This window comes from Antedon mediterranea, chromosome 10 (assembly GCF_964355755.1).
Source record: "Antedon mediterranea chromosome 10, ecAntMedi1.1, whole genome shotgun sequence".
In the NCBI taxonomy this organism is placed as follows: domain Eukaryota; kingdom Metazoa; phylum Echinodermata; class Crinoidea; order Comatulida; family Antedonidae; genus Antedon; species Antedon mediterranea.
In genome coordinates, this window is record NC_092679.1 from 7021795 (window position 1) to 7042315 (window position 20521).

Here is a 20521-nt window from a genome sequence, read left to right on the forward strand (position 1 = left end):
TGATCGTCATAAATAAATGCACCTCTTTTCTATTTATCCTTTTATGGTGCCGAAACCTTGGATTGAATCAACAGTTCGGACGTAAACTCAATAAATAATGATTGACATGTAAAACTGTTGCCGATTTGATAACCCATGCATGGTTCCTGTGGCATTCACCTTTGTTCGTGGCTATCAAGGTTGTTCCCAGTTTTTGTAAATTTACGTCATAATATCTACTGTGCATAATAATAATCTAGTCCCAAACTTTTAACATCAATGCAAAGTATGTGTCCTATAAATTGATTTATGTTTTATACTGCGTAGGGCATACTTGTACCATTGAGGAAAACACGCTAATACCCAGTCATAGTAGGTCTACAACACTCCATCACTTTTTTCAAGGTTTCATTCGGACTGCTTGAAACATTAAACATGGTTCTCCATTATTCATAACCAAGACATTTAGATCACATAAACAAAAGCACCAAACTCTTCATGTTCATAATTCATATTTTTTATTACGGTCGAACTCATAATAAACAAGTTTTGTATTAAATAAATTTCATCACATCTATGAATTAAACTCAATTGAGGCAAATATATGTTATCTATTTTATTCTTGTCCTCGGTGCTCCTTTTTTTCACCACTGAAAGGAATAATACATAATTAAATGTCATCATAAATAACAGCCAATTACATTTTGAAATACGACCTACAATTTCGTATCAAATCAAAGATTTTAGGATAGGATTAAGGATAGCTGGCCCACATTCCGTAGACTACCGGTGGAGGTCCTTCTCATCTCATTCAAACATCTAAGACTTCAATAATATAGCCTATTATGCAACAAATAAAAGAAAGTTATCAACAACTACTTTCATTGGATTTGTGAAATGATATTCCTTAACATTTCATTTAGAGATGCGAAGCATAAAATAATATTTATACTGAAGTTTTATGTGAATACATGGACATTTTATTATTTCTAATTGTACAGTTACAATTACACATTCAAAATCAATTAAATAAATGTATAGAGGGCAGCAATCAGAAAAATCGATATTATTTATAAATGCGCCCTCTATTCGTGAAATATCACAATTCTACAATTTTTTCCGGTAATTTCCTGTCTTTTTTCTGGTAAATAGTCATTTTTTTTGGTATTTTCCGGTTTCTTCCGGTAATTTTTTGGTATTTTTTGGTATTTTCCGGTTTTTTTTGGTTTTTTCCGGTTTTTAGGCGGACCCGGCTACAGGCAGTAGCTGAAGCAAATAATTTAATAATTTAATCTATTTATTCGTCATCATTTGCTATCAGTGTCGTTTATATTAGTGGTGCAACCAAAATAAAACAAATGGGCAAACAAATGAAATAAAACAAAACAAAAAAGAAGAGAGAAAACAAAACAAAAGCAACGGAAAAAATATATAGGCCTAAATAAAATATATCTGCAGTATAACTTACAATACTGTACATGTGCAAATCAAGTAAATAAAATAAACAGCACAAATTACAATGCAAAGGCAAAATTAAGTTAAGAAAAAAATAAATAAACTATTTAAATATAAATAAATAAAATAGCTAGGCATACTTAAATAAGGAAAGTGCAAGTCCAGTGCATTAAAAAAGAAAGGATTCAACTGTTTCTTTTCCATTGTATGTAGGCTATGTATGTTATGTTGATTGGTTGTTGGACTCAATTCGCGGAGGACGACTACTACTACTGATTTTTTTGGTGGTGTTTTAGGTTCTTTGAATGGTTTCCCGCAAAAATCATAAATATTTAATTGCAAATCATTTTTCCAAATGTAGCGCCACCTTCCTTTTCTATAAAATGTAGCGCCATCATATTCTTTGCTATTATCACTAACCATCCATCCGTGTCCGGCGATTCGCGCGGTACTTTGAAAAGAATAGGAGGCCTATAATAAGATGCTTAAAAAAAAAAGCTTTATTTTGCAGGTAAATAATTATTAACTGTATTATTATTATTATTATTAAATAATAACATACTAACGATCCAGGGTCAGGCCTAGCTAGGCTACTCTAGAACGGATTTCCACCTAGCTAGGGCCTACTACTACTAGGCTAGGCTAAACCTAGCCTACTAGATAGTAGGCCTTTTTGGCTAGGCCTACTACCCTAGCTAGGCCTGCCCTAGGTAGGCCTAGGCCTCTAGGCCTACTCTACTACTACTAGCCTAGGCTAAGGCCTCTAGGCTGTGGTGAAGGTGAGTGACACTACGTATGCCTACTATTATGTGCAAAGTGCAGTAGCGCCGTCTACTATTATTATGCTATCCTACAGGTTTTGTCTTTATATGATTCGCCCACAAACAAAGGTAGTCTAGGCTAGGCCAAGCTAGGCCTAGAACTTGTAAAAGATAGATAGTAGTTTTGTATAGTAGTAGTAGTATAGTAGTACTAATCACTCAGTCAGAGTACTACTACTACTTAAGCTAGTCTACTCTCTCTACTAGCTAGGGAAGCCTACTGCTATAACTAAGTCAAGAGTAGGCCTAAACTTTACTAGGCTAGTAGCCAACCATATGATGTATAGTACTAGTAGTACGTCTAGTAGGCCGGGTCCTACTAAACACCACCAGATACCACCAGATACCTACTAGAGCGATAAATCCTACCACCAGAGAGCAGCGGGCAGCCACCTGTTCGGAATTGATTATTAAGGGTATATTGCAAATTTCAAAGCTTAATTCTTTCAGAAACTGATAAAATTGAAGTTTAAAGTTGAATTTCTCGCCGTCGTATTCCAGAACCGAATGCGTTTGATAAACATTATAGCAACAAAACGAACGCATTCATCCGTGTCTCTTGTGTATTGTATTCAATGGTCAACTATGAGGCGCTACCGATGAATTTATTTGGTCAATTAAAATCAGAAATTCATTTCTGTACACTATAACATTTATTAAAAATAAATAAAACTTAATGCCAACTACCTTTTGTCAGTGAAGGTAATCGTATGTTAAAATAGAGTAAACTCATTATAGAATAGGAATGTGGAAAGAGAAAATAAAACAGAAGTTTTAACTTGATATTACCGTGTATTTTATGTCTAAAGAAATATCTGGCCACTGCACTATATGTCAGAGTGGTGAAATAGAAAATATACAACATTTTTTATTTAATTGCCAATTTATAATAATATAATAACAATTCCTACAGCACCCAGAGTATACGAAAACGATGACAAAGGGAAATAATTAAAATTAATCTGCAAAAAAAATGTTATCGTATGCTATTTGTTATGTTATCGTTACCGATTTTGACATACAAAACATGATAAAAACATAATGTCAAAAGAAAGACTAATCGCGCAATCGATTGGTGTAATTTATGTGACTGACTAAAGTAACAAAAAAGCATCGGTAGCGCCTCATAGTTGACTGTTGAATACAATACACAAGAGACACGGATGAATGCGTTCGTTTCGTTGCTATAATGTTTATCAAACGCATTCGGTTCTGGAATACGACGGCGAGAAATTCAACTTTAAACTTCAATTTTATCAGTTTCTGAAAGAATTAAGCTTTGAAATTTGCAATATACCCTTAATAATCAATTCCGAACAGGTGGCTGCTCTCTGGTGGTAGGATTTATTGCTCTAGTTGGTATCTGGTGGTGTTTAGTAGGACCGCTAGTAGGCCTATTATTAGTAGTTACCTTCTTTTTTTATAACTTGACACTTTTTTTCAGATTGGAAAATATCATGTTTTGCTTTTACAACTAAGCATATATTACAAGAACCGTGGGGAAAGTGGTTGGTTCAATGATCACTGTCTACAGGTAATTTAAACAATTTTTAAAAATAGCATTCTTCTTAATCTGCACCTACCTAGGCCTATCTATTTTTTACATATTTATATTTAAATTAATTTCTGCAATTTATCTTATGTGAAGGAATTGCTAATGTTGTTAAAGGAACCAATTGGAAGAAGATTTGCTGAAAGTCAAACAAAAACCAATAAAATGAGAAAAGATGAGCAAGTTGAGATTGGTAATGGTAAGATGCATTTTAACAACATTTTCATCATCTTACATTTTGCAAAGATACTGATACTGATAGTGATAAGCCTACATTTTTTTTTATTATTTCAATTTATCTCAACTTTTTTTCTTGTTTTTGTTGATGACCCTTCTTAAAGTATCACCCTCAGTTTTCTAGAAAACTAAGATATATTAGGTCTTTTAGTTTATATACGGCCATACTGGGTTGAAACACTGGTTCTCGTCAGATCACCGAAGTTAAGCAACGTTGGGCCCAGTTGCGTTCTGGATGGGAGACCGAATTTCCTCAATCTCCTTAGTTTTCTAGACATCCTAGTGTCTTACTAATATTAATAACCTATTTTATCTTTAAAAAATAGGATCCATGATTAAGTATGGCTTTCATTTTGTGGATAAAGAAGTATATCAATCATTTATACTGCCAGATGAAAGGGGTAATGAAAACTTATTTTCTATCACAGTTTCATTTCTGAATGAAGGTATAAGTTGCGTGTTTAAAGATAATTACAAATAAATACAGGATATTGGTTGTATACTTTATAGATACATTCAGATCATTGCATTTATTTGATGAAAAGTTAAAAGTAACTGTGTGTCAAACAACAACAGCAGCAGCAATTGGTGATGACCTGTCGACATCCATTCTGATGAGTTCATCTCAATTGCCCAAAAAACAGCTTGGAATAAGTGACTACTTTAGCAAAGAAGAAACAGGAAAATTAGCTACAGAGTCTGCTCATAAAAAAAAGGCCCATCTAAAAAGAATGTAAGTAGACTTATACGTGTTATAGGCCACTGCCATTCTTCTAACTGATGTCAAACATCACCCCAAAGATTTATACCTTTATGCATGTAAGATTATTTCTTTTATAAAACAATATAATTATTTTTTATACACTAACTTTGATATAGTGTCAATCACAGAACCAAAGCACTCAAAACAGATTTTAAGGAAGACGCAGGATTTATGCTGCAAAATGAAAGCTTGGAAGATATGGAAAAAGGGAAAGTTAAACTGTCTGCTGCTGACTTTATTGAAAATGACTTAATTGAGAAAAATATGAATAACAAATGTGGAGAAAGTGATAAAGATATGCACAAAGAATGTGGAAGAAGTGATGGTGATGCAGTGATTATGGAACGTGAAGCAGATAATAAAGACACAGAGGATTGGTTGTCCAATGGGAAGGTGACTGTTTTTTCAGATGTGGAGGATCTTAAAGATGTCATGTCAGATGTCGAAGTTCAAGACACCATGTCAGATGTCAAGGTTCAAGATACATTAAGAAAAACGCAAATTGAAAACAAGGTAGATTGTAAAGTGAAAACAGAAAGGAAGGTATACCTTCAGGATGTCAATGTTAAAGAAAACGTCACAAATGAATGTGCACTAAATAACAAAGTTACAGAAAAAGGTAAATCAAAAAATACTTCTGACCAAGCAGCTCCGTTAGGATTACAAAATGCCTGTAATTCCAAAGCCACAACTAATTTATTGAACCCAAAAGCACTAAAATCTATTACGATACAAAATAAAGTTCCAAAAAAGCGAAGAAGAAGTAAACTTTCTTTAAAAAGACAAAATAAAGATAATTTAAAACCCAGCGAGAGGTTACCTAAAAAAGCTAGAAGGTCTAGCAGTGTTGAATGTCTAAATGAACTACCTAACAAAGAAAACAACAGTGACACTCAAATTAAATCAGATCCGAGTGTAAATGATCAACAATATCACAACCTAATGACGGATGACTTTACAAAAAGTGATATAATTGACAATTTTGCTCCCACAAAAAAAGAAGAAATGGAAGAAAAGACACTTAAAGTTGTAAATGAAGATTTTCTACAGAAACCAAGCATAGTAGAAGAATCTGCATCGTTAGTAGGTGTTCTTAGAGAAACAAGTGAGAAATTTAAATCACTAACAAACACTAGCACAAACCAGACTGAGAAAGACATTTCAGAATTTGATGATATAAATATCATTTCAGATGTGGAAGAGGATGATTATCTTCCGACACATTCTGAAAGTTTTCCCAAGAGAATTTCTCAAGAAAACGGAGGAAAAGATGCAGCACAGTCGTACACAAGTGAAGACGACGACAGCTGGATACTTGCAAAGCCTGTCAAGAAATTCAAATGGCGTCCATCACCAGATTTTTCAACAGACAAAACGGGTGAAGAAAATTGCCTTGCCAAAAAACAACCTTCCAGTTGCCTTCCTCAAAAAGTGGTTATAGACACTGGTAAAGAGGTTTATAACAATAAAACATGTAATGGTGATGAAACAGAGACTCAAATGATGTCATATGAGGAGGAAAATCAATGTCGGAGTTCACCAAATGAGAAACATGAAAGTGAATCAATAGCAATATCCCCTGAATTAATCAGTGATGATGAAAAAGATGAAGGGATCAAAAGACATGAAATAGAATCAACAGAGCCTTGTGTATTTACAACAGATACATCTGATGAGGATCTCCCGAGAGTCAGCTTCTCCCAACAACTCTCTGATAAAGAAGCTCCTTATGGTCTTATGAATATGATATCTCTTAGTGATGTGAATCCAAGATCACCAAAAGAAATAAGTAGTCCTGTATTTGGGAAAAGAAAGAGATTGTCATTAGTAGATCAACATTTTAAGAAGTGTAGTCGATTGAATTTTGATTTAGGTGACACAACAAAAAGTGAAGACTGTGAGACAACCACTGTGACCAAGAAACCAAAATATAAATTTAAGGATCGAGGCACGATGAAAAATAATAAGATTTTATCAATAAATTCCAAGCCTTGTTTACCATCTACTAGTGCCGTTTCTCCTGTTAAAAAGGATGTTGATAAACGTAAATCAAGAAAAAGATTTTCACAGGTTTGGAATGAAAAGGTCAACCCGGCTTGCTCTAAAAAACAGAAAACTGATCTTTTTAACTTTGGAATAACTGGAAGAAAAGACGTAGTGAATTATGGTTACAAGACGATAGAAACAGTCAGTGTGATGGATGATGAGTATGAATGTAGACTTGAGAATAGAATTCTACAAGTTAGGTATGTTTTGATGATTTTTTACTTCTATGTGGTTGTTACAGCATTAGTAGAACCCCTCCTTTGGGGGACACCCCTATTAAGGGACACCCCTATTAAGGGACACCCCTATTAAGGGACACTCCTATTAAGGGACACCCCTATTAAGGGACACCCCTATTAAGGGACACCCCTATTCAGCGGACACCCCTATTCAGCGGACACCCCTATTAAGGGACACCCCTATTCAGCGACACCCCTATTCAGCGGACACCCCTATTCAGCGGACACCCCTATTCAGCGGACACCCCTATTCAGCGGACACTCCTATTAAGGGACACCCCTATTCAGCGGACACCCCTATTCAGCGGACACCCCTATTCAGCGGACACCCCTATTAAGGGACACTCCTATTAAGGGACAAGCACAAGGCTCAATTGAATAGGGACAGGTTTTACTGTTACTATAATACTAACAACAGTATTAAGACTAATTTACATGGACAAGCTGCAATGTTAAGAGAAAAACCGCATACTTGTCCCACATAGAATCTGTATCTATCCTGCGCGGTTTACAAACATAGATCCTATATTTTTGCTCTAAATAAATGTATTATTATTATTTAGAATTGCTTTATTTACATAGAGACATTGATGAATTGCAACTGGAAGAGATAGCGTATATGGTTTGGAAAAATGAGCAGTACTTAAGAGACATATTCCAAGGAACGGTGAGAATTGCCCATATAAGGAATTGATAAAGACCTTAAATAACAGTATACTATCCCTGTAGAGAGTGTACTATTTCTTAATTATGTAAACCAATGGTGAAATAAAATTAAACACACAATTTTGTTTTTATTTTTCAGAGTAAATTTAGTAAACGACATATTTCTTTCAAACAGGGTGGTCCAAAAAAGGGTAAATATATTTGCAATTATTAATCAAAGGGTAAATTACTGAAAAATCTGCTGGCCATCAATGGAGAGGAAATAAGAAAAAAGCTAAATAAAAACCATAAAGAAAAACAGCCAGAAAGAAATTCCATACACTTGTTTAAGAGTGCTTGTCACCAAAAATCAGACATATTCGTAATTTAGTGGCAAAATTTGTCGCACATGAAAAAAAACGCGTTTGTTTTTACTCTACTTTTTAAGAGTTTTATATATGCTAATTAGTAATTAATTAGTCAAAATCTTAAAATTTTTTGAAACTTTACTAAATTATTGTCAAGATGCTAGTTAACGTAAGTGTAAAATATTAAAACGCTAGGTTGCTACGTTTGGCTTCCAGAGGCTGTTAAAGTTAATGTAAATTATACACCAAAAATTAACAAAATTGGCCGAAAATTGTTATTTTTCGATTTTCTCGAAAACTAAGCGATATTTTACCAAACAAACTACACATCAGGTTTACTTACATCAAGGTCTACCAATGTGCAAAATATGAGCCAATTCGAAATTTTGACCCTTGCCACCTAATGTTTGATTTTAGTGACTGGCTCTCTTAAATACATTAACAATAATAAATACTTTATAGTTGACTGTTAAAATGAATACACTTCCTTGCAGCTGACTTGGATTTTCAAGTACCACTACACATGTTCTCAGATGAACAAGTGGAAACTGTAGTTGAAACACTTGTCAAGATATTTTGTTCCAAAGGTCCTAAGGTAAAACAATTCATTTTGCATTATGGGTAATTAAGAAGTTAGAATAAGGTAAAATGCAAAATATGAAGTACATGATGTGTTTTGCAATATTTTTGCTATGTTTTTTAATTACAACTTAAGTACCACATTCAAATCGATTGAAATACAGTATAAAAGTTTTTTTTTGTATTTTTTCCAGTACTGGGATTACGTTATGAAAGTGTTATTAGCCGAAGCCCTGATCAAGATTTACATGGATCTACATTACGTTAGTTATAGCAAAACTCAAGAAATTATGGAAGAAAAGAAACAAGATCAAGAATATTAATTACAAATACTGTTTTTATAATAAAGTTTAATAAAACTTGAAAATCTAGTGAACACTGGTTTCTACACCAATTTTACTTGGATACAAATAAAAGCTACCTTTATACTTTTACATATAAATAATTATTGTATATTGGAACCACATTAGTATTACTATTAGCTGAGTGTTTGTAAATGCAGAGATATTTGTATAAAAAGATGACTGTGGAAATTGGTTATTTGCACTTTATTTTACGTAAAACTCAAAGGTGCTTTTAATATAGTTCATACAATATAAAAATAAGAAAATTTAAAATGATAATTATATATTTCATATTCATTTAAAATCTATTTACAATATTTGTAATGAGAGAAAATGTTCTTTGTATTTAGCAGTTAACATTTTTAGATATTGACGCTCCCGTAAATTGTGTAGATTTGCTAGGTGATGTGACAGTTCACCACAAGTTTGAAACTGTAATTTGGAATGTGTAATTATAATCTGTCAATATTAGATCAATTTAATTGCAAGCACTCACTACAATACTGAAATTCTTCATTGTAATAAGATAAAACATATATTTCAACCAGCAGCTAAACACAAATTTGTTACATAATTTATATTTATTGCGAAGGACCATATTTTTGCATTTTATAGCTTCACTCAGAATGGTTCTCTTATATATAATATAAATGTTAATTGCTTTTTTTTAACCAAACAAAACAACCCACTGTTCATTCCACTCCCAACATGGTTTACTAAAGGTGACATATTCTTTTATATATATATTGTACAGTTAAAATTGGAAAGACAATAATGAAGGATATATGCACAAACATTTACTGTTTACTTCTATCCATGTGTATGCTCAACGACAGGGTTAACTATATTGATCTAGATTTAACATTAGTCTCTTACAACAAACTTTTCCTGTCCATTTTGTATTGGTCAAGTTTGTTTTGTACACAATGTGTATATAGTTATATTTATATACAAACCACATAGGTTGGTGTCAACTAATTGAAAAAATGCATTCATGTCTTCCATTTTATACTCTGAAAAAAAAAATAAAGACCAGCATGTTACTAATCTTCTTGTAAGTTGCCCCCTCCTCCCAAAAAAATGAAGAATAATTAAATCAGACTTTGAATACTGTTTTAATTTGAAGAAAATAAATGTTACATTGATTGATTGATTGAATAGGCTATTGAAAGTTAATCACTTCCGTAGAACCAAAAAAAGATGTTTTCACTTACAAATGACAAAATAAATTGTTAAATTCAACCAAAAATCCATTAGCTGGCAGCCAATTTGACTATTTTTTTTCTTTAAACTACAGTTTTTTCAGGTTAATAAATTTTTATTTGATCTCATTTTTTATCAAAGTGGATAAAATGGCATATTCAAGAAAACAATGTTTAATTATTTTACGTCTTTAATTAATACTTACAGTGTTCTTTAAAAGTGTTTGAAGTTGAATGTCCTCACTTGACCCATACTTGACCTCAGTCCTGTAATTCTGCAAGCCTCTTAAGTCTCGCATTTGTTTTAGTGTCTCTATGACAACAGAATGGATCTTGTACTTCTTGGCTGTTTCTAATCTCTTAGTTGCATCATCCATCATCAACATGTATTTTTGTAATATCTGAAATTCATTAATTTGAAGAATTGGAATTGAGCAGAGCTCTATTGAATATGTTTTGTCGATTAAGTAAAAAAAACACATTCCAGGGCCCCTGGATTTAGTCAGTGTGTGCTCATAGCTGTTGTGGCACTGTTTGGGAGGTTTGTTAAAATGATTGTGAATATAAACACTTACATCGTTTGGCGCTTTTGCTTTCAATAAAATACCCACAATTCTATCAAAGCCCACTGTTGGTTTCTTGGTTTTCATTATCCATTTCTGTTTTTAAAAACAATGTTAAAAAAGAGTATTGAAAAAAGAACAACACCAATTACATCTAAAACACAACACCAATGACATTATGGTTAGCAAACACTTAGATTACAATTAAATAGACAACATTAATTAAATAAAGTATATTACTTTATTAAGACAAAAAATGATTTGAATACCTTTGGTGCTAACAGAGTTTCTAAGTCGGCCCATTTACGCTGATTAGCACATGCTTTAGCTGCTGTCATTACATACTGCTTCTCGCTCATATTAAATTCTTTAACTAAAGATTCTGGACTACTTATTGATGACTGTAAAAACAACATACAGATCAAAATAAGACATTTGATTAGTAAACATTACTTCCACCCCAATTTGATATATTTTGAGAATACACTTCTTGAATATTTATAAAGATTCATTGCCTAGATCTTTTTTAAACTTGAACATGAAAATACAATAATGTACAGCAAAAAATGTCCACACACCTGTGATTGGTTAAAATGGTATTTACAACAATAATATAAAGTTGTTATCAACGGTAGAAAATATAATTCTGCTTCTTTTGGACAATCTGCAAAAGGTGGTTTTCTTTCTCTACTTGCTTTAGAGTCTGCACCCTTAGAATTAGAAACAATGATATTGTAAAATAGTCTTGGTTACTACTTGTAGGATGGCATTAGGGACTTTTAGACTTTCACGTCGACTGCTACCCTATTACGTTTATTTTTATGATGCGCTAGACGACTGGTACGTAGACTGGCAAAGCTTGAGCACTAAGACGCCAGCCTTCGTTCAGAAAATTAGGGATCTCGGCTAGGCCTAAGCTACACACTTAGCCTGCCCTAAGCCTGTATACTTCCACCGACCAGTGGAATAGCACCATGGATGAGCGCTACTATAGAGATTACAAGCTCAGATCCCAAGGTCATACATTCACCGGCACGTCAACGTAAATGTCCACTTAATCTAAATGTTCATATATCTGTCGACGGGAACAGTCGACTACAACCCATGTGGACATGACCGTCATGTGCACGTTAACCCAATCTAAAAGTATGGAGTACAATTATATTACTAATACAGTATCTATGTTATATGCCATAAAAATCATGCCATGTATTCAACTTTATTCTGAGGCAAATTTAAAATGGAAAGTGTCCACTTAATAGTAGAGGTGTCCTTGAATATGTACTAAATGAGTTTGATGAGAAACTTTAACTCGTAAAGTTTCAATATGATATCAATTTTAGCTTAAATTTATAAAAATTATATAATGCTAAAATAAATAAATAAAATAAAAATTTATAAATTAAATCATTGTGTACTTACCTCAATCAAAATCTGTTTATTTAACAGTGAACACTGTTCACGAAGTAATACTGTTTCACGATGAAGTATCTTGTATCCCTCAAAATATAAACTAATAAAATATAAAGGAATTGTCCATTAAGCATTTTCTTACCTCAGACATGAATAGGTTTATATGAACATATTCTGACCTCATTAACTTCATGAATTAAGTGTCTCAAGTACTTACTCAGTGCATTTTTTCATACTCTGATATCTAGCTTGTGGTGAGCTTTCCTGAAGAGTTAACCGGTATCTGCACATCTAAAAAATACAATATGATAAAACATGCGTAAATGTTTCTTCTTGACAACCATCAAGTGCTTAAGAAAGTAAGATGCAATGCTAAAATGGATTTTAAAAATATACTTACAGCTGCTTCCTCTTTTCGTCCAAGAGTTCTAAAAATAAAAGTAAACAAATTACAGATAAATGAATAGATGATAAAACCAATAAAATAAAGAAGTTAAAAACTAAGCTATTACAGTTTTTCGACAGATGAAATTTCGGATCCACAGTTAATTAGATAACAATAGGACTGGCCACATTTAATCAACAAAGTGTCTAGTGTGTTTATACTTTTACAGGTGTGGAGTATTAAGAACTACAGTACTGTACATAATAATTAGGTGTTTGAATTGATTGCAGGTGAAGACAACTTACTGGAGCTGTGAGGCTAAAACTTCTTCATCTCCCATTGATCGTAAATACACTGCATAGTGGTTTATTGCTACAGGTCTTTTACGCAGTTCACTAATAAATATTGAATTCTTTAATGTCTTCTTGAGAAATAAAACAATCTAATAATATAGAAATAAAAATTAAAATTACATTTGCCCATTGTGATCTCTCAAACTATTTTCGGTTGTGTGTGTGTATTTTGTGAACATCTAATGATTATTTAATTCTGACTGAATTGAGATTCAGAATTTTCTTCTCAATTTTTTACCATTAAATCACTTAATCTCATGATGTATATCTAAAAAGTTTTTTTGTTTTGATAAATCTACCACAGCAAATATTCTTACTGCAGTAATAAAGTTACCGTCAAGGTATTCAATGGCTTAATTTCAATACTTACTGCAGTAATAGAGTTACCATCATGATATTCAATAGCTGAATCAAGAAGCGTAAGTTTATCAGGTAAGGACTTGTACATCTCTAATGAGAAAGGCTCTCCCATCACCATTCTAATTATGGTATCTGATACCTTAGGAGCATCCCATCTTGAACGTTCTGAACTCTGATAATAAAAAATGTGAGCAGTTTGTACATTATGAACATTAATTACTTAGTTATTAGCGGTTAAGTCAAATAGCCGAGCCGTTAAGACCTAAAGAGCAAACAATATCGGCAAGAGTTCTAAGCCGACTCGCTCCTAATTCTGGTGGTGGAACAAGTCTTTTCAAATAAGGACTATAAACCATAGGTCAAGTGTACACAGTTATAACCTGTGTGCACTTTAAAGAACCCAGTTCATTATTCGAGAAGAGTAGGGGTTACCCAGGTGAACTGGTTTACAAAACAGGGGGATTACCACCTATCTGATAGGACAATGATTCATTTACTATTGGTAATCCTATGCCCAAATACATAATAAAAAAATATAAACAAGCAGAATACAAATAGACTTCATTGTTCACCTGTAGTTTCCTCTTCAGTGATGTAACTTCTGCATACAATTTAGAAACTTCAGTATGACTTAATTTGGAGTCCCTTTTTACAGCTGAAATTAATATCCAAACGAAAAAAGGTCAAAATAAAAGCAATTTTTTCAAACATAAAACAATGCAAAAACAAAATTGATAGGTCAAGAAAAATTGCTCAGCATATCACTAAATGTAATATCACACCACTATCTCAAATCTACGAAAAACGTGTTGCCCTCAAAATACATAAAATAATTAAATAGGTCTGATATTAGACTCTGTCCACCACGTAATGTGCGATGTCGTTTTAGAATTTTATTTATGCCAAACTCTATTCATATTTTTTAAGACAATCCTACTGTACCTGATTCAAGAGACGATGCAGAAGAAGAGGTTGGTTTGGACAAGTTCTTAGTACCTACTGAAAAATAATGATTTAAGAACGTTATAAAGCAATAGTTCATAGTGTACTAGGTAGCAGAGATAAGCATCCGTCATATATGTATAGTGGAAATAGAAACAATTGAAATGAATATAATAGTACCTGTTTCTGATGATGTTGTTAATCTAAATGATGGTTTTGATATCTTTTCACCTTTAATTAATAATAAAATAAATACAAGTAAATTAATGATATTATTATTTTGTAATAACCAGTGTAATGTTAATGCAGAATTTTACGCTGTTTTAGTCTTTAATATTTTTTTTATCTGGGTTAGTAGCATTCTTTAATAATGCAGACCAATAGTCTAACTTATTTTTATGCTGGATAACTATCTTTATCAATAAACAATTATTATTACATGTTAAATGTGAGTGCAGATGAGAAGAATTAACATTATTAATCTTCTTTAAATTAGTGAAATATTAAGTGAATTTAAGTTTAGAGCCCATTGTAGATGTATAAAGCTGTGCAAATCAAAAGGTTAAAAAGCTTAGAGATTTCAGTGATGAAGCAAAACCTATTATAGAATTAAGAGAACAGAGGTTGGTTAGTAAGTGGGAGAGAGGGGGAGGGGGAGTCGGTGGGGTGGGCGAAGACTGGGGTTGTAGTAGCTGTGTCAAATGTCAAATGTGTGATAATGGGATAAAACAATGACTGATGGTTCTCCATTCAAACCATATTTCTGTGTTAAATTTTGTTTATTTTTTAACCAAGTGCACTGAGACTTACGCATTGATACATGAATTTAAATTAGTTAAAAAAGAAGGCAAAAGAAGAGAAGATAATGGTAACATGTTAAAGACCCCTTCCCTGCAATTTTGGACGTTTTTTGGAAAATAATACATATATATCACTTTAAAAACATTAAACCATGTCATTCCTTGTCTTAAATGTACGTTTTATGGTAAATTATGATAAAAAGTGAGAAACAATGCACTACCTAAGTAGCTCGCGGCGATCGACCTCTCGTGGACGATCTTAGGCCTAGCCTAGCTAGGCTTAGTTTTGTAGGCCTAGCTGGTAAACATCGGTAACGTACGAACATCATACGCTAGCTATATACCTAGCCTGACGTTGTATAGTTGCTGCATTAATTGTCTTTCTATTTTTGCCAGACTCCGTTGATACAAATTGGGGAAAACCCGGTATTTTCGCCGAAAAGTTAGGAGTCTTCCATTTGTTTTGGCCTCACGATCGATCGAAAAGTGGGCGAATTACAGGTGAAAAACAAAAATATCAATCCGCGCGCAATGCATTTTGGGATTTATAGCGGGCCGCTATAATTATTAGAATCGACTTATTTTTCATATTTTTAACTGTTTAAAGACGAAAAAAGTTATCGCAATAGGACCATATAGTAGTATTATTTTTACATTAAATATAGTTTGTGATCTTAAATTAGATCTAAAAAACGTAGGGAAGGGGGCTTTAAATGTTTGGAGGATGACAAAATAAATTTACACAATACGTTACCAATCGTCAAACTAGCAGATTTTTTGTGATAACTTTTACTGGCACTTGTTTGGGTTGGCTTGGGTTGTTCAGGCTTGGGTTCAGGCTGGGAGGGTTTTCCTTTATTTGTACCTGTTTTTGGAAAATTGTTAGCTATCTCTACTGGCCTAGAAGGCTTTGTAAATGATGCATTTTTGTTAGTTCCCCTGGCAGATGTAACCCGTGGGCCGGTGAACTCCTCTATGCGTGTACCTGTCCAATCAATTATTTCATTCTGAAATTTAAAACATGGATTATGTATTTTTGTATACTGCAGTATGTTTTCTTATCAGTAAGTTAAAATAGTTAAAATCAAATAATGTTATAGGTGGAATTGTGTTACATTGTATCTGATTAACATTTTTTTTTAAATCAAAATGTAAATCTATATTTGAAACATAAAATTATGCAAACAAATTATTTTTTAAGCTATTTCTTGCTATCAGCTCACCTCGTCATCTGCGTCATCGAAGAAGTTTTGCCGTTTTTCTTTTTGGTTCCAGTAACCTTCATCTTCCTCATCTCCCTTTTATTTCAAGTTCAGATTTATTCACATATGTAAACACATACAAAAATATAATAGATACAAATATTTAATATACAATAATTGTTTAATTTAAAAATATTTAAATAATTTCTAATAATTTAAATTAACTTCATCTTTAATATAATAAATTATTAGGGAGCAGTGTACACAAAATATCAACAGACTCACCTTAGTTTGGAAACCATTAAAAAAAAATAAAAGTTACCTAGGCCCATGAATGGTCACATGAGCAGATAGGCCTAAAAACCAGCCGCGCCCCCTTCTAAAATTATTATCGACAGAATGACATAGCCTAGGCCTAGGCCTAGCTTATAACGTAAATCACTCCGGTTTTAAACCTACCTTTAATGAATATCTTACTGACATGGCTACTAAAAACTATAACACTTATTGCAAAGGAATTTTAAATTTAAAACATTGTTTTTGTAACATTCAATAATCAGTTCCTTGTTTACAGGTGGTGAAGTCACACGGACGGTAATTTTTTATTAAATTAATTAGGCTGTGCTTGTTTTCTTTCTTTTTCCGGTAAAACAAAATACGCCGTAATGCGCATGCTCAGTGAGCGCAGTAGAGAAACGCCCACTTTAGTTTAATTTCATAAAGCTCTGTCTACAATTATATCAAATTTTTAAAATGTAATGTGCCCATCATATATATAGACATGATGATGTCATATCACTATCATACCTTTTTTGTCAAACTAATTTGATAGTGTAGACAGAGCTTAATAAATCAATGCATTGGGCACAATATCATCAAAACGAAAAAATAACAAATATTGTTTGAAGGCTTGCCCCCGGGAGGCTTGCATGTGAAATCAAATGTTTATATTAAAGTTTGCGGTACACGATATTATATATAGTTCTGAAAATAACTGATAAATAACCTGTGAGAATGTAACAAAACTAAACAGTGAATAAAATACAATTAATTAATTAATTTTTGTGTTATATTTTATTAATCAATAATCTTCAATTGTTGCCATGGAAATAAAGCAACAAACGACATTTATAATAATAGTATGGACAAGTTTGTCTCAACTTCTCAATTAAAATCTGCCAGCGGCATGATTTTTATACCAGGGAAGAGTTCATTCGTTTTTGCTGTGTTTTATCCAGGTCAATTACAAATAATAATTTCAGTCTCTTAACTTCCATCAATCTGCCAATTCATATTAGTTTCTTATGGTATTTGTTGCCCAGCTGCTAAATTTATCCAGGTCAGTTTCTTTAACTTTTACACAATCCACAGCAATATAGCAGTAATATCAGGCCAATTTCCAATGGTCAGTGATAAGTAACTCAAAGTCAGTTTCTTAAACAAGTTCAGGTCAGTTTCCTAAACAAGTTCAGATCAGTTTCCTAAACAGGTTCAGGTCAGTTTCCTAAACTTTCACACAACACCAGAGCAGTAGCTAATTATTTCAGACCAATATCCACTGTATTTGATGTACAACCACTAATGCTCAAGTTTTTTTTTTCTCTCAATTTCAATTTGCAAAACTTGTTAAACTGTGTTAACTCATCAGGGCCGATTCTTGAATACTATTATTAAACTTTGAACTTATCTAGGCCAGTGACTAATTGATCCAGGTCAGCATCTGATGGCGGTTTGATGTATTCTGGCATTGCTTCAAGTGCACGCTAAAGATAAGAAAACGTCAAAATATAACTTTGCTGTTTATTGAAAAAAATATTAATATATTCTAAAGTTTGGGTTATGGTCAAGACACCGGAATGCTTCGAGAATTACTGACCTTTGTGACCTTCATCGCCACTCCTTCAGGTAAATTTCTCTGAATGTACTCTAGAAAAACACTTGCAGTAGAACCTGTTAGATGTTTAAACTATAAGAGAAACAGTAAACAAATGATTAAAATAATAGATTTAACCCAAAAAATATTTCCCCATATCCTTCCCAATAAGGTGGAGGTGTTGTATTGAGTATTTGTCTACTTACTAACATAACTCTATAATGTGTTCTGATTTCATATTGTACAAAGTGCTTTTTATGAATAAATCGTGATTTCAGGAGTGATAATCGCTTCATGTGTTTCTTGGGTTTCGTTCTGCAAAGACAATAAAGTGTAGAATGTAAAAATGTCAATTCAATTTATTTTGTCAAAATTATAAACATATAACTAGCTAGATTTGAGGACTAGCTTGGCCTAAATTGTAGTAGGCCTAGTAGTGACAGCTGCTGCATGCTGTAAGTAGGCAAACATGGCAGCATTTTTGGCTACAGTCTACGTAATTGGAGGTCAATGTAAGGTTAACCTGGATTTTATAAATCCCATATTTTATGTACGTCTTTAGGTCCCGTACCATATGTAAAATGTAGGTTCTACTGTATTGGAGACTGATACAGAAACTTTTATGGAAATTGAAAGCTCAAAAACCCAGAACTTACAATTTAATTAAGGACAGGTGTACAATAAAACCATACAAACTGTAGTGTAAACCAATCATGACAGCAAAAATGTATTGACCTTTATTACTTACACACTATCCAGTGTTATATCCAATTCTTTGGCTGCCATGGAAACAAATTTTTCATAACTGTTAAGCACAGCTTCATCATGACCTTTGACTCTAACTTCAATTGATTTGTAAAGTTCATCGTCTTCTGTAGTTGTTTCGATTTTTGACTGGGTTAAACAAAATGTTACAATAATGAATAATTTTGGCACAGTGTTGTGTTATTGGTTTAACTTGTAATTTTCTATAAAAATATATAAGGGTAAATCATCAAACTTTAATGGCTTTATTTGAGGATTATCAAGAGATGATAAAAATGGCTACATCTGACCATGCTAAAATGGCTACATCTGACCATGCTAAAATGGCTACATCTGACCATGCTAAAATGGCTACATCTGACCATGCTAAAATGGCTACATCTGACCATGCCAGATAAACATACAGTACCTCCTCTTTCTTGACTGTGTCTGAACAATAGCGAACAGGTGTCGCTGATGATTTTGCCAATAAAGTGCATCTCTCATGTGGAAGTCCTAAAAAACAATTTTTTTTTTAATGGAGTTTATGAAAAATTCAAAGGTTGAAATTATTATTATTATATATGTCTCTTGGTTGAGATGGATGTGACATTCCTAAATAAAATTTTTCAACAATGAATTAGGTTAATTTGCCTTTTGAGTTGGTAGAAGCAATGACATTATAACAAGATTCCAACAGTTTACAGCAATATCTCCTAGTAATAAGTACATTTGACAAAAATCTTACCACTAATACATAGACATCTTAAAAATGGAGCAAACTGACTTCTGTAATAAAATAAAATTATACAAGATATTATTCTATTGTTATAATATTACTTATAAGTGTCGGTATGCTTTACATTGAGCATGCTCATACAGTATATAACAATATGTGTTATAAATTATACATAACATTTGGACCATCACAAACCTGTTAATTCCATTCACATCTTTAAGGTGCTTTTTTAATAAACCTATTCCTGATTGATGAATATATTTTCTTGGCAAAAGCAAACGCTGAAATTTGGAAACAATTAAACATATTTAAGCATTATATTATTATTATTAATTAAGAAGATAAATATAATAAATTTACAAAAGTTAAGTTAATAAAAATTGAGAAAATATTATTTTCAAATAAATCTTTATTTATTTCAAATAAATCTTTATTTTATATAAATTATTTATTAATTAATTATTTTATAATGAATTAAATTGTTATTATTATACTATAAATAATGTTTATTATTAACTAGGAGGTTGACTGCTAAACTATAGCTATAGGCCGCCGCCTATCTAGAGTAAAGGGCTAGGCTACGGCTAGCCCTAGTCAAGCCTTTTTTTTTAGGGCGACTTGACTAGCATCCCTACTGTACTAGGCTAGGTACTCTCTAGTAGTAGACTAGTAGTAGGCTAGGCCTAGTACTATAGTAGGCTACTACTAGTAGACCCGTAAAAGCTTAGCTAGGCCTCTTATCTAACAATTTCCAGCATATTATCTGGTTATTTCATAAAGGTAATTTCATAAGATACGTTGATATTTACTGTTATAAATCAGAATTGTATGTGTTTTTAATTATTTTAAATAAACCACTTTAAAAACTCACTTGCGGTATGGAGGCTGCCATCTTGGTTTCAGATTATTTGACATGT

At 32.6% G+C, this 20521-nt stretch overlaps 3 protein-coding genes and 1 long non-coding RNA gene across 9 annotated transcripts; 2 read left to right on the forward strand and 2 right to left on the reverse strand.

Annotated features, from left to right (window-relative positions):
* Window positions 1–1906: 1906 nt before the first annotated feature.
* On the forward strand, window positions 1907–3939 carry LOC140060439 (uncharacterized). Its single transcript, XR_011847323.1, has 3 exons — window positions 1907–1945; window positions 3700–3789; window positions 3904–3939. It is a non-coding gene; the product is annotated as an uncharacterized lncRNA (long non-coding RNA).
* Window positions 3940–3964: 25 nt separating this feature from the next.
* LOC140060440 (uncharacterized) lies at window positions 3965–9101 on the forward strand. Of its 2 annotated transcripts, XM_072106645.1 has the most exons (8): window positions 3965–4006; window positions 4371–4445; window positions 4555–4777; window positions 4924–7053; window positions 7675–7759; window positions 7898–7949; window positions 8600–8700; window positions 8879–9101. In XM_072106645.1, the coding sequence occupies exons 1-8, from the start codon at window positions 3973–3975 to the stop codon at window positions 9005–9007; spliced, it is 2829 nt and encodes a 942-aa protein (XP_071962746.1). In that variant the 5' UTR covers window positions 3965–3972; the 3' UTR covers window positions 9008–9101. The 2 variants fall into 2 exon arrangements, with proteins under 2 accessions (XP_071962746.1, XP_071962747.1); XM_072106646.1 differs by lacking the exons at window positions 7898–7949; window positions 8600–8700; window positions 8879–9101 and having other exon boundaries at window positions 7656–7701.
* Window positions 9102–9299: 198 nt separating this feature from the next.
* Window positions 9300–16843, reverse strand: LOC140060441 (spermatogenesis-defective protein 39 homolog). Of its 5 annotated transcripts, none has more exons than XM_072106651.1 (16): window positions 16708–16843; window positions 16270–16344; window positions 16032–16053; window positions 14427–14477; window positions 14247–14303; window positions 13877–13959; window positions 13315–13476; window positions 12897–13033; window positions 12607–12634; window positions 12424–12497; window positions 12216–12306; window positions 11372–11503; window positions 11063–11194; window positions 10806–10889; window positions 10437–10631; window positions 9300–10041 (listed from the first exon to the last, which is right to left on the reverse strand). In XM_072106651.1, the coding sequence occupies exons 1-16, from the start codon at window positions 16729–16731 to the stop codon at window positions 10021–10023; spliced, it is 1368 nt and encodes a 455-aa protein (XP_071962752.1). In that variant the 5' UTR covers window positions 16732–16843; the 3' UTR covers window positions 9300–10020. The 5 variants fall into 5 exon arrangements, with proteins under 5 accessions (XP_071962752.1, XP_071962750.1, XP_071962748.1 ...); XM_072106649.1 differs by having other exon boundaries at window positions 15912–16053; XM_072106647.1 differs by having other exon boundaries at window positions 15801–16053.
* A 460-nt stretch (window positions 16844–17303) lies between these two features.
* LOC140060474 (small ribosomal subunit protein uS10m-like) lies at window positions 17304–20519 on the reverse strand. The gene is made up of 8 exons (XM_072106706.1): window positions 20476–20519; window positions 19800–19885; window positions 19614–19654; window positions 19296–19381; window positions 18870–19015; window positions 18328–18436; window positions 18125–18214; window positions 17304–18011 (listed from the first exon to the last, which is right to left on the reverse strand). The coding sequence occupies exons 1-8, from the start codon at window positions 20494–20496 to the stop codon at window positions 17919–17921; spliced, it is 672 nt and encodes a 223-aa protein (XP_071962807.1). The 5' UTR covers window positions 20497–20519; the 3' UTR covers window positions 17304–17918.
* Between the last annotated feature and the right edge of the window lie 2 nt (window positions 20520–20521).